The sequence below is a fragment of the Vipera ursinii genome (assembly GCF_947247035.1).
Source record: "Vipera ursinii genome assembly, chromosome: 1".
Classification (NCBI taxonomy): Eukaryota; Metazoa; Chordata; class Lepidosauria; order Squamata; family Viperidae; genus Vipera; species Vipera ursinii.
The window spans coordinates 116,508,384-116,522,572 of NC_139512.1; the positions used below are offsets into that span (position 1 = coordinate 116,508,384).

General features: G+C 41.7%; 1 protein-coding gene across 2 annotated transcripts in view; it reads left to right on the plus strand.

Annotated features, from left to right (window-relative positions):
- Positions 1 to 14,189, plus strand: part of SLC43A3 (solute carrier family 43 member 3) — a 44,425-nt gene that overhangs the window by 17,635 nt on the left and 12,601 nt on the right. Inside the window, exons 1-3 of one of the 2 annotated variants that reach the window (XM_083349583.1) lie at positions 2,139 to 2,267; positions 5,221 to 5,438; positions 5,982 to 6,111. In XM_083349583.1, the coding sequence (XP_083205709.1) occupies positions 2,230 to 2,267; positions 5,221 to 5,438; positions 5,982 to 6,111 (386 nt within the window). In that variant the 5' untranslated portion in view covers positions 2,139 to 2,229. Of the gene's footprint in view, positions 1 to 2,138; positions 2,268 to 5,220; positions 5,439 to 5,981; positions 6,112 to 14,189 lie in introns of those variants that run through there. The other variant, XM_083349582.1, reaches the window with a different exon arrangement.

Below are 14,189 nucleotides of genomic sequence, written 5' to 3' on the forward strand. Positions count from 1 at the left end.
TCTCAGCCTGAGTGTGAGTAGAGGGGCCAGGCTCCTCATCAGACTGTAAGTCTTGGAGCTCCTCAGAGCCTTCCTCTGACTCTAATGTCACTCCAGGCCCCTCCTCCTCATCATCTTATTCCTCAGGCTCAGCTACCGGATCCACTGGCTGGCAAGGAATCACAACAGATGTATGGGTAAGATTATAATGCAGAGACAGTAGACTTTTAGAAAATTATTGCAAATGGATAATTTGTCATTATAGTAAGCAGAAATTTGAGTTAAGGCATCAGGCTAGAAACTGGGAAACTGTAAGATCCAGTTTTGCCTTAGACACAAATTCACCTGAGTGACTTTGGGCCAGTCATTTTTTCTCAGCCTTAGGAACCAGGTGATGGCAAAATACCTTTCTGAAAAACCTTGCCCAAAAAACCCTGCAGGGACTTGTCTAGATAGTCTCCGAGAATTGGACATGACTGAATTGGAAGGGAAAACAGAGAAATTTATGCTACTTTCCAATGTACGGTGATCTATTTTCAGATTCAAGTAGAAATAATACATGTCAAAAGGATGATTGTAGATGTCTTTGTCCTTACTTACAGCTGTATGAATGGAATATTTAGTCCTGTAAGCCATTCTAAACATTTTTAACAATACCTACCTTTAAACTGTAAGCTGCAAATAGCCATTCAGCAATAATTAAGCAGTAATTCATTATTTTATTTATTTTATTTTTATTTTTATTCCATTTATATCCCGCCCTTCTCCGAAGACTCAGGGCGGCTTACAAGCTTAGCAGTAGCCTTCATTCTATGTATATGCCTGCTTATTAGGGCTTTCACACACACCCCAAGCGGCATTATTACAAAGTCAGCTTATTGCCCCCAACAATCTGGGTCCTCATTTTACCTACCTCGGAAGGATGGAAGGCTGAGTCAACCTTGAGCCTGGTGGGATGCGAACCTGCACTAATTGCAGGCAGCTGGTGTTACTTAAGGAGGCATTAGCCCACTGCTCCACCAAGGCTCTATATCAAACCTCATTATCAAACCTTTGGTCAAATGCTACAAAAGATTGAACTCTGGGGGAGGTTCTCTCCTGCCTCTAGATAATTTCTGATCACCTACCACTGGATTGTAGGATGCCCGCCTCTCGTTTTACTTTGCCTAGCCTGGAGGCTGTGATAAGGGACAGCGAGGCAGGTGCCAGCCTTTCCTTCTTGCTTGATAGGGAGAAGAACTTTGAATTATGCAAATATTAGAGAAGATGGTTGGGGAAGAGAAAAAGGAAACATGTAGGTACATATGCATTCTTCATTCTGTGAAGAAGGGGCCCTTGCATGGCAAAACAGTAAAATGTCTTAGGAGTAAAATTTTCATGTAGTATATAGCTCTCTGTGTGCCTTTGTGGCAGTGATCTTTGATATGAGAACAGAAGTGTGGAGATCCTGTCCTTGGTCCTATTTGTTAGTGGATACCTCTTTCTAATGAGCACCTCTAGCACTTTGTGGCTAGACCCTGCAGCTGACAACAGTTGTGAGACTCCAAGCCCTTCTTTGCTTGAAGCCAATTATCCAGGTTTTCATATTTCTGACCCAGACAGTAGTAGGTGTCTGGTTCAAGCCGTGATAACATCAAATGCATCATAATTTCATTATGCGCATACAATTGTCACCTGCATGACAATTTCATGATGCATGTGATCTCACTTGGCCTCTACTGTGGAAATCAATGCAGAGGGAAGGCATTTTCAAAATAAGGCCCTGGCTCACAAGGAGAAGACGATTCAGTAGCTTAAAGAAATGCTTGTAATACTCATGTACATTGTATATATTATGTTATATTTACCTGTTAGCTAAATGAATGTTTGAGAGTCTGGTTCCAAGGTTATTAATGAGACTGACGTGATATAACTTAGTACAGTGAGCTGGTACAGATGCCTAGGCATTCATGTATGAAAGTAGGAAATGTCAGTATACCATTATGCTTCTAGTAGTGTCTGCAGAATTGACATAGACTTCCACAATTCGGTTTCTTTGTTGCTTCATCTATTTCCTTCCTGCTGGGAGGGAGGAGACTCAAGGGAGGAGGCATAATTAATTCACTCTGTTACACATGATAGCTAGATGTGGTCAAGGATCAGTTTTTGCTTCCTCCTATCGATGATTCTTCTGAGCCATAGTCTTCATTTGGAAGAGCTTTCTCTCTTGAGAAGTCCATCTGCCTTCCCTATTCTTTCCAAGAGCATTTTATGGAGAACAAAACTGATCCTGACGCTGAGAAGACTAGGTAGGTCAGAGATCGGCATGCTCTGCTCTTTACTTTTGATTGTTGCACAGCCTAAAATAAGCTAGCCAAAGATAGATGTTTTGGAGAATTATCTCATTCTGAAAATAATGTAGTGAAAGTAAGAAAGACCAAAAGCTGCGAGGGATCAGGGATTCCATGAGGCTGAAAATAACTTAAATTTGAGTTAGGGTGACTGAAGACTTGGTGGGTAGAGCAGATAATATTATGGAGGCGCATCTGACGAGAGTGAAGATGATGGAACCCCACTGAATAGGCAGCTGAATAGTGAGAGTCTGGAACAGGCTGCCTAATATGGGGGCCTCCAGACACACTGGATTGCTGCCCTATTGTTTCCAACTTTTCTCAAACTTCTCTCAAAAAGGAAGCTATTCAAGTCAGCTGGGAAAAATAAGCCAGGAAGTTTCAAGAACTTGTTCACTATTTTGTGACATTTTAACTGCTCTGAATAAAGCTCTCGTGAACCTGTATGGTGCAGCGGTTTAATGCACCAGGCTAGAAACTGGGAGAGTATGAGTTCTAATCCTGCTTTAAGCACAAAGACAGCTGGGTGATCAGGCAAGAACAAGCTAATCCTGAAAATCTTGTTAAGTAAAGTGTAGGGAGCTGCCCACGTAGTTTCCAAGAGCGAACAATAACTTAAAGGCATCCACACACATACGCACACACGTTACTTGTATCTTTTGGATGACAGAGGAGGAGAGGAGTCAAGAAGATGTTTGCAATAGATCACAGTCTATAACGGACAATGCTGTTGCAAGGAAAAAAACTCCATATTTTTTGAGTCCCTGTATTTTTATAGAAGATTGCCTTTCTGCTTTTTAACTTATTTTGCTTTCTTAGTGCTTTCTTTCTTTTTTTTAAGTTGACCTTCAGCAAAATACAAAAAGGCCAGTTTGCCAGAGGAGGGCTACTCTACTCTATAAGAAAACCAGTTTGCTAGAATGGAGGTGACTGGATTTGGTGTTCTTTTGTCTCTGCAACACCACTTGGTGTGCTCACAAATTTTTATAGCAAAGGAAGTTTGACTGAATTTGTGGAATGGAGCAGATCCAGAGGAATGAAACTAGACTTCTGTCCCCTTCCAAGTGATTGAGGGTGATGGGATGTTTGTTTACTAGCAACAAAAGCTCAGAATGAGTGGTTAACATTTTGATAGGGCTGCAAATTGAGCAGAACCCAGAAATTGCAGAACATTATTTTTAACATTTACCACCACCCACAGTTTAGAGGGAACAGGTTTTTATTAAAAAGAATGTGTGATTAATGATTCACAAGCAAAGATGCAGCTATTAGTTATGCAATAAAGTGTATTTGTATATTTTGGGGGATACACACAAATAATTACATGCACATGGCCATGTATGAAGTGGTCCATATACAACCTATCACAATAATGGAAGACAAAACAGCTTCCATCTTATTGCATGCAGGGTTGGAGAAATGTGTAGTGATAAGCTTGCCATAAAAGATAGGAAGATACTAGAAGCATAGAAAGTGAGGGGGTACCTGGAGGCACTGACATATGACAAGCGGGAGGATTGACAGAACATTGGTTGCCTTAATTTGAGCAGATGGCAGGATATGGCTCTGAATCTTGAAAGATTCTGGAGACAATGCTTTCCTGTTAAGCAATGATCATCTGTATCATATAAATGGTGAAACTACACTGGCATGGCTTCTTACTTTCACCCTTCTTCCTTTTTGGGCTTATCTACAGTATAAATAAGGGACACGGTGGCTCAGTGGGTTAGGACGAGCTTGTCAATCAGAAGGTCGGCAGTTTGGCGGGTCGAATCCTGAGTGCTGCGTAACAGAGTGAGCGCTTGTTACTCGTCCCAGCTTCTGCCAACCTAGCAGTTCGAAAGCACGTAAAAAATGCAAGTAGAAAAATAAGGACCACTACGGTGGGAAGGTTCTGTGCTCCTTTGGCGTCTAGTCATGCCGGCCACATGACCACGGAGACGTCCTTGGACAAGCGTTGGCTCTTCGGCTTTGAAAAAGAGATAAGCAATGGCCCCTAGAGTTGGAAACGACTAGCACGCATGTGCGTGGGAACCTCTTTACCTTTACCATATAAATGTAAGTTATATGTTCCTCAGAGCAATACTGGAGTGGAAAGAGCAAGTGATAGATTGACAAGGTTACAATTACCTCTTTCCTTGCTTGAACTAATAAGGAAGGATGTTAAAAACTTAGGGGAATTAACTCTTCCATTCCCAAGTAAACCTCTGCAATCTTCATCTCCGGCAGCATTTAAGCTTAGATGAAGGCTTTCATTGGCAGCAAGGGTGCTCTTTTGCTGAATTTAAAGGCTTTGTAGTGGCAAACTGATGTGATCAATCTTGTGAAGTTTCATTTGAAATGGTGAGAAGTTTCCTGCATACCCCAGCCCTGTCCTGTGAGCGATTGCTAGCCAGTCAGATGTTGTTTAGGGAGTGCCTGTCACTGCCTGGACTTCACTTAAAACAAAGACATGAAAAATATGGCCAGCATTCTTGGGAGGCTGTCAAGAGATGCCTAGCAACTCCACCAATGTTGCTGTCAGAAAAGAATTATACATTCTAGTGCAGAGGCAACTGAGTCATCTCAGTGTTGGACGAAAGCTTTCAATGGTTACCATAGCTAACTCGGAACTGTATGAATTCAGTACCTTTGTTTTGGTTCTAGGGGTTTATATCTGACTAGTACATCCATTGCACTAAACCATAATGTTACTTGCTATCTTTTGTTCAGGATGAGGTATATATTCAGTGCTGTGGCCTGTCTGCTATTATTCCTGGCTCAGAGTTAAGTAACCCCAGGCATTTGGTGGCTTATTCAAGAAACCCTGGTGAATGAATGAAATTCTGGTTATTTAATGAAATAATAGTTTAGAATGAAGAGGGGGACCAACCATTCCATTAGTTATTCTTTTTTCCCCTTTATCTGCCAGATTAGAAAAGAAGGAAAGAACTCGTGATGTCATGGAGTCTCAGAAATCAGGAACAGCCAAACGTCTGGCTACATTAATCTCAGGCCTGGTGGAGTGCATGTGCTTTGCAGGTGTCATTTTTGGGTGGACATCGCTGGTCTTTGTCCTCAAAAATTTGAAGTACTTTGAGAACCTTTGTGAGTCAGCTGCCAATACAACCATCAATCAAACAACTCAAGGTATGATCTGAGAAGACCATAGGGGGAAGGTATTTTATCCTTTGTGCATTTATAAAGGTTAAACGAGCAACTAGTTTCATACAGCCATATGGTGGGAACATACTACTTGTAACTCTCTCCATCCAAGTTCATCACCCTGGACTAGGCCCTGTCCATTGCTTGAACCTTTGAAAAACATTCAACCAGGGCAAAAACTGAAGATAGTTATCAACCCTATGGCCCATCACAATATGTGGCCTGTGGGCTTAAAGCCTGCTTGATGCTTACTAAAGTCTCCTTAAATTTAATAACAGCAGTAGGCTTAGTGGTGCCACTGTGAAAGGTAAAAGGGTTTTGAATATGAAACCTTTCAAGTCTCCTTGCATCTCTTATTCCAGAAGAGAACTGCTGGCTATTAAAAGTACAGAGTTGATGGGTTGGACAGGGAAACCTGGAGAACCAAAAGCCAAATGTATCAGCATGGAAGACAAGACACAGTAAACATCTGCTTGTGGTTTTATGTGGCATTAGGGATTACTCTTAAATTTTCTCATTAATTTACAGGCTGTGGTGCTCAGGATGAACAGTTCTCTCTCATCTTCACCATTGGCTCCTTCATGAATAACTTCATGACCTTCCCTACTGGCTACATCTTCGACCACTTTGGCACCACAGTAGCCCGTCTGCTTGCCATGTAAGTGCTGGATACGCAACTCCCTGTCTTTTTTCTCAGAGGTACTGATGCCAAAATGGAATTTGGGGAACACCTTTGTCTTTAATAATTGCATTATAAGAACTTGGTAGATTCTTTGATCAGATGAGAACCTGCTGAATTCCTTCCTGCTATGCAACACTTAATTCCCAGGACTGAAAGCTTTCCTTTTGCGAGGAAGAGCTTAGGTTAAAAAAAAAAAGGCAACCTAAGCTCTGACAGTCATTTGCTTGCATGTGTGTGGTTCTTGGAGCAGCACCAGTTTCCTTCTCTCAATTTGATGATTGTGATGATGATGATGATGATGATGATGATGATGATGATAATAATAATAATAATAATAATAATAATAATAATAATAATAATAATAATAATAATAATAATAATAATATAAAGGCTTCCACCATTTTCAGGTGGGAAATGCATGGAAATTACAGGGTCAATTATACAGTACGCTTAAAAAAATTTTTCTTGGTTCCTAAATCTAGAAAACTAACCTTCTCCATACATGTAATATGGCCTCTTGTATTATCACCCCATGATTATGGTCTCCTCCCCTACTCCATATAAAATTTTGGGAGCATTCTTTTGCTTCCAAAATATTGCCCATCAAATATGCCTCAAAAAATCTTTGCAGCCTGATTCAGCAGTGAAACGAGCTGGAAAGTGTTGAATGCTGGCACATTTTCTCACGAGAATCAGGGCCTCCTCTCCAGGGACACTTGAGCTGGATCTGTAGTTGCAGCAAATGACCTTGGGGGCGTGCTGAGGTATCCATATGGATTGCGCCCTTCAGTCTGTGCATGGAGGGCATCATTATTTTGGATGGCTTCTTTGCTCAAAGACCACTCTGCAAATGGTGAAGTGGAACGTCATGGAAAGAAGCTCTAGTCCAGACATGTCAAACACAAGGCACGGGGTCCGGACCCGGCCCGCGAAGTGGTTTCATTTGGCCCATGAAGCCGTCCTGGAAACAGTGAGGGAACGGCCCCTGCTGCCTTGGCCCTGGCCCAGAGACCCTCCTTCTGCCAGAGACCCTCAGATCTGTCCCACTCCTGCCCAGGCCCCCATAGGCACCCTTGATGCGAACGATGTAGTGCTGGCCACGCCCACCCAGTAGGCCATACACACTGTAGCCATGCCCACCCAGTAGGCCATGCTCACCCTGGCCATACCCACCCGGCCCCCTGAGGGCAACCGCAATGCTGATGCGGCCCTCAATGAAATTGAGTTTGACACCCCTGCTCTAGTCCACTTCTTTTCATATTATAATGAGAAGCCTTTGTTAATGCAAGACACATTAAAATTGCCCCACAGTCTGAAACAGTTAATCTATGCTTGCTGTACGCATGGAGCAGGCTTCGGTGATGGAAGAGATAAAGTTCCTTCCGCTCAGCATATGGGAACAGAAGGGAACTATGATGATCAAAAATTCTCTGCTGTACATATATAAAAATGTGCTCGCTCTCTCTCTCTCTCCCTCCCTTCCTCGCTTTTCCAGTCTATCAGAACTGCCAGACAGCTGAAATGATAAATGCCTATTATCTCTGACAATCCAGGTGGCCTCTATAAGCCCAGAGAGCTGGGTGTGGTTTTTTTTAACATAATACTCATCTCCACATACTTTCATGCATAGTTTGCCACCCTTTTTGGGGGGCGGGAACTGCACCCTAAGAAAATAGAATAGGAGCTGCACTATTCCTCTCCCCCTATAAATGATGTGTCTAAAGCGTAAGTTCTTTATTCATCATAGTCATCTACTAAATGGAATTGGATATTCAGAGATAAATGCTTCTGCTTTCGTTTGTATGTTTGGCATATTTTAATTGTTTCATAAAAACTTGTGTAGGAAAAAAAAACACCCCATAGAAATGTGAAAATTCATAGCAAGTAACATAATTTAGAACTATTCCTTCCACATTTGTATAGAAAATATTAATAAAAAGACTGAATGGAGAACTCAGGACTGATCCTCATGGAACTCTGAGATATCTTTATGATGCTTATATCCAGGGCTTTTTTTCTCATAGAACGCTCAGAACGGAGTTCCGGCACCTTTTTTGGATGGAACCTTGTAGGGTAGGAAAGGCGGGTTGTATGACATGTGTGAGTTCCGGCACCTTTTTCTTTTACAAAAAAAACCACTGCTTATATCCTACTTCAGTCTTCAGTCCTAGCCCTTCACCTTTTTTCAGTTTCCTGTGAATTCAACTTTTGGGGAGAGAAGGCTGAACCAAAATATGAGTTGCACTTCTGCCTTTTCTTTTGCTAGCTATTAGTGTTGCTTTGATGTTTACTGAGCGGCTAGAATATGGACTGATTACCTTTTCCTTTTACCATGAATATAGTTAAAGAAACTTTTTATTATATTTAGCTTCTTTTATTAGCATTTTTTTTATTTCATGATATCAGCACTGTTGTTCCTGACTACCTGCTTGTGTGACCTGGTCCTCTTTTTATTTTTTATATTAATCTTTTTTATAATTAGATTTTCACTAAATTGTGTTGGGTAGCTACACTGATTTCTTCTGGTATATATCACTTCCCCCCCTTCATTGCAATTATTTATTTTTAGTTATCTCTTAGGAATTCCTATTGTTCCTGAACAACTTTTAAAATAGTTTATTCAAAGCAACCTTTTTTGAAATTCAAGATAGAGGTTTGACTCAACTTAGTTAAATTTCCTTCAAAAGACAAGAATTCCAAGAGTACAAAATTTCCCCAATGTGCCTACTAATTCTACTTCTTCAGCTAATTCCTCTCTATCTATTAGTATCAAACTAAATGGAAATGCAGTGCCACAAAAATAGGACTCCCCAATTTTAGCAGGCATTAAATAAAGGCTGTTGATGGCAGGACTGACTGGGAGAGATGGTCAGTAGCTGGGACTCTGATCCAGTTGTCTGTTAACAAAGTGTGTTGATGATCAATTAGGAGTTGTAGTGAAGAGGACCGTTTCCCTTGTGTGGTGATAAGAGTCGAGATCTTTGAGCCATGTTGATTTGTATCTACAAAGTGTCTCCTCTGAGAGGCTTTCAGTTGTGCCAGACCTCATCTCAGCTTATGCGGCTGGAAGTCCAAGGGTTCCTGCGTGACTACAGTTCAGGAAGCTGGTATTTGCTGTGGCTGCACTTTAAGTTCCTTAATTGACTGCAAGTATTAATGGAGTGGGCAAAGTTATGCACCTCACATGAATGGACTGATTAACCACATGCAGGAGGGCAATGCTGAAGAGGCTATTTCCACCCTCCCCCCCACACACACTTTCTTCCCGGCTGTAGCAAGGCACGTAGCCAATTTCCTGGAGCTGGGCACGTCTTCTGGAAATATTGACCTGCACATGCAAAGCATGGTGAAGAAGACTTTTTCAAGGCCCACACCAGTCCAGGTGGCAGGCCTGGGTCTGCATTCCAGTGTTGGGTGAGACATGAGCAAAACAATACAAACCCTTGCCTCACACTTAAAGTATCACTAAAAAGTCTTTCAGAATAAAGATAAAAGAGCCAGTCCAGTCTTGCTAAGACAAAGCAAATGAGGAAACAGTGTGAATTTGGAGCAAAACAATTCTTTCCTGCAAAAAATAGCTATTTGCAGGCTATTTCCCCCCCTCCCCCCCCACAAGTAGCTCTATCAGCCAAATGTTAGCCCCTTTGATTTCAATGGGAGCATCTAATATATGCTGCAGTGCATTTTCTATTAAAAATAAGTATGGTTGAGAAGTGACTTGCTTCGACTGGCTCACTTTTATAGAATTGTAGGCCAGGCTTCTATTAACTATACAAAGGCAGTTTGAAAACACAATTAATGCTGGTCAGGAAGAAACCACCCATGACAATGTAAAGATTATGTTTTACTTTTCTTTCTGGAAGCTCGTGCCAATCGCTTGAAAGAGGTATGGTAGCAGTTAGGTGGGAGCAGTTTAGTTTTGCTATGAAAGAGGCAGCCTTTGTAGCCACCCAGCATTAGCAAAGCATCTGTGAGTCAAGTCAAACTGCTTCACTACCAGTGAATGAAAGATGCAGAATGCAGCTGGGGGCGGGAGCAGCATATGAAATGTAAAAGGTTACAGTGGCTCCTTTTATGGTGCCAAAATTAGCAAAACTCATGTTAGAGACATGAGACCAATACTTTAAAAGCGAAACCCTCTTTTAAAAATCCCTTTAATGCCCTTACAAGCTCTCCCAAGCAGAATGGAATGGCTCCAAACACCAAGTTTGGACTGGCCAGGCTGAGGAAAGTGCTCAGTCACTGGTAGGCAAAACTCCTTGCAGGGTTCCCATGATGTAGAATTAAAGGAAACGTTGCTTCTGAACCAGCAGAGGCAAGGCTAGGAGAGAGGCCTGGAGGAGTGGAGGCAGAAAAGCCTGAGTTCAATCAAATGCATGCAGCCTGAATACAACCACTTCATTACGGTAGACAGTTGAGGACGTAGGGATTGTGCTAAAAGCTTTTTGGAAAAGGAAGATGGGTGAAGACAGTTTCTGGTACTCTTGATTCTATTGCTGATGTTCAAGTGGATTAAACAAGCCATTTCAATCTGTAGAAAGGGTGGACAACCTTTGCTTTGGAATTACTTATGGGAGCAAAGAAGGGCCATGGAAAAGTCAAACAAGGAGCTACATAGCAGACCCCAAAGAAGAAAGAATGAAATTCAGGGCATCTGTCTTTCACATAAGTTCATAGGAGCCCAATGAGGTCTGTGGTCAGCAGGGTACTCCCAGGCCTAAAGCAGCCAGATGATGTTTGTAAGCCACCTTTTGTAGGTAGAAAGACGAAATCATTAGTTTAGGAGGGGACATCATACTAGAGACTGTTGGAATGAGTTGGAATTAGGATGGCAAATTGTCTACGCTTTCTGAAGAGCAAACATTGGAAATAGCTTCAGTGTGGAAGAGGTCTCAAAATGGTGAGAAAAGAGAGAGAGAGGTTTCCTAATCCCAAGTTAATGCATCCAATGCTGCTAATTGCAATAATTAGGCCCATCGGATTCTATAGATCCACTGAGTCCAGCTTCCCTGGATGAATGCAGTGGTGCTTGCTTCTGTGTGCTGCTGCTTTTTCTCAGTTATATACTAAAATGTAAAGTGTCTTTGACTCACTATCATAGTGATCTGGCAAGTCATGCTTTTCATTATTATTGCCAGCCTAAAAATAGGGGCTTCAGAAAAGGTCAGAGAGCCCAGCAAATGTCTTTTTCAAGTTCTCAATGAGAATACTGTTTTCAGAGGCACATTTTCAAGTCACTGTTTCACTCTTTCCCCCCATTTTTGTTGGGGAAGTAGGATAGAGAAGGGGAGGTACAACCCTTCTTCACTCCCCTGCCCATTACTGGATTGCTTCATTTTTGCTTGAGTCTACTTTTTGTATAAGAAATTATTGCTTTCACTCCATTGATTTGTCTAACAGTCAAATCGTAGACTATTGCATACTTGTTGTGGTTTCAGTAAAAGTTGCAGGAATAAAGGAACAATCCCCCCCCCCAAAACCAGTTAACTTCATTGGGTAACTGCATGAAACATTCTCAGTGTGGCAACACTGCACAGTACCGAGAATGTCTGAAATTAGCTAAGATTGTTATTTTTGTTTCTGCTGCAAAAGCCTTTGAGAATTGAAATTCATCTTGGTCTTTCTTAGTGGTTAGATGTGACTCACCATTCTGAAGATGTGATATTAGTAAGTGAAAATACTATATTTCAAATATGTATTTTTCTCAAAATTTAATTAGTACTATGTTGCATTGTAGTAGGAATGACACTAAACTGTTGACATGAATACGAACTAGCCAGTTAAAAGGTTCTCAACCATTTTTTTTTAAAGTTACGGGTAAAATGTATATGATTGACTGCAGTTTTTACTTTCCCCTGCAGTTTTTATATATCTAGCTAGAGCTGGGATGGCAGATTAGTTGTTTGGATGACAGCAGAGGTTGGTGGAGAGGATTTAACTCTTTCCTTTCCTGCTATGACCCAAGAAACTCATTACTTTGTGAAGAAATCCATCTAGTGGTAACAGTAAGCAAGCTCTACTCAAAGCAAATAGTTTCAGAAACAGGATTTTCTTCTTAATTAGGGGATCAAAGGGTTAAACACTAGAGACTTGCTATGAATCAATCTTGGTAGCTGATACTTTTGATCTTTTATCAAACAAAGTGATATTTAACTTGCATGATGAAGTTTGTGTGAAAGAATTCCTATGTGCTTCTTGTGTTGGCCGAAGATGACTCATCAATCATTTGTTGAGAACATGAATGCATAATGCTATCCTTAGCCTAGCCTCTGCCCACCATAAAGACAGTCTCTGTTTTTTCTTCTTTCTTTCTTTTTTTGCTTGGTGGAAAAAGTAGTGTTTTCCAAATTCTCCAAGCACAAATGCATTTCCTGGTATGCATTTCCAATACATCACCAGGACCAGATGGATTACACCCCAAGGTTCTGAAGGAACTGGCAGATGTGATCTCAGAACCACTGAACTATATCTTTCAAAGATCCTAGAGCACTGGGGAACTACCAGAGGACTGGAAAAGAGCTGATGTACTTCCCATTTTCAAAAAAGTGGGGGGAAATGGATCCAGGAAACTACAGACCTATCATCCTGACCTCAATACCTGGGAAGATTCTGGAAAAGATAATCAAGCAATGAATCAGTGAACACCTAGAGGCAAACAAAGTCATTACCAAAAGCCAACATGGGTTTGTCATAAACAGATCATGCCAGATAAATCTTATTGCATTCTTTGACCAGGTGACAACGCTTGTGGACCAGAGGAATGCTGTAGATATAATTTACTTGGACTTCAGTAAGGCATTTGATAAAGTAGACCACAACCTACTACTTGATAAGATAGAAAAATGTGGGTTAGAGAGCATCACCATCAGATGGATTCATAGCTGGTTGACTGGCTGTACTCAGCGTGTGGTCCTCAATGGAGGGAAGTGTGTAGTGGGGTGCCGCAGGGCTCTGTTCTGGGCCCAGTGCTCTTCAACATCTTCATCAATGATTTGGATGAGGGGCTATATGGGGAACTCATCAGATTTGCAGATGACACCAAGCTGGCAGCAATAGCCAATACTCCAGAAGGTAGGCTTAAGATACAGAAGGATCTTGATAGATTTGAACATTGGGAACTATCTAACAAAGTGAAATTCAGTGGTGAAAAAAGTAAGGTTCTACATTTAGGCAAGAAAAACCAAATGCACAGGTATAGTATAGGCGGTACCTTGCTCAATAGTAGTAACTGTGAGAGGGATCTTGGAGTCCAAGTGGACAATCACTTAAATATGAGCCAGCAGTGTGCTGCAGCTGCCAAAAAAAAAGCCAAACACTGCTAAGTTGCATTAATGGAGAGATAGAATCAAGATCATGTGAAGTGTTAATGCTACTTTACAATGCCTTGGTAAGACCACACTTGGAATCCAGTTTTGGTCACCATGATGTAAAAAAAATGTTGAGACTCTAGAAAGAGTACAGAGAAGAGCAACAAAGATGATCAGGGGACTGGAGGCTAAAACATATAATGCTGGAATTGGGTATGTTTAGTCTAATGAAGGGACGTGGTGGCTCAGTGGGTTAGGACGCTGATCAGAAGGTCGGCAGTTTGGCGGGTTGAATCCCAAGTGCCGCATAACAGAGTGAGCGCCTGTTACTCATCCCAGCTTCTGCCAACCTAGCAGTTCGGAAGCATGTAAAAATGCAAGTAGAAAAATAGGGACCACTACGGTGGGAAGGTAACAGTGTTCTGTGCGCCTTTGGCATCTAGTCATGCTGGCCACATGACCACGGAGACGTCCTCGGACAAGCGCTGGCTCTTTGGCTTTGAAACGGAGATGAGCACCGGCCCCTAGAGTTGGAAACGACTAGCATGCATGTGCAGGGGAACCTTTACCTTTACCTTTACCTAGACTAATGAAGAGAAGGACAAGGGTTGACATGATAGCAGTGTTCCAATATCTCAGGGGTTGCCACAGAGAAGAGGGAGTCAAGCTATTTTCCAAAGCGCCCAAAAGCAGGACAAGAAGCAATGGATGGAAACTAACCAAAGAGAGAAGCAACTAGACTTTCCT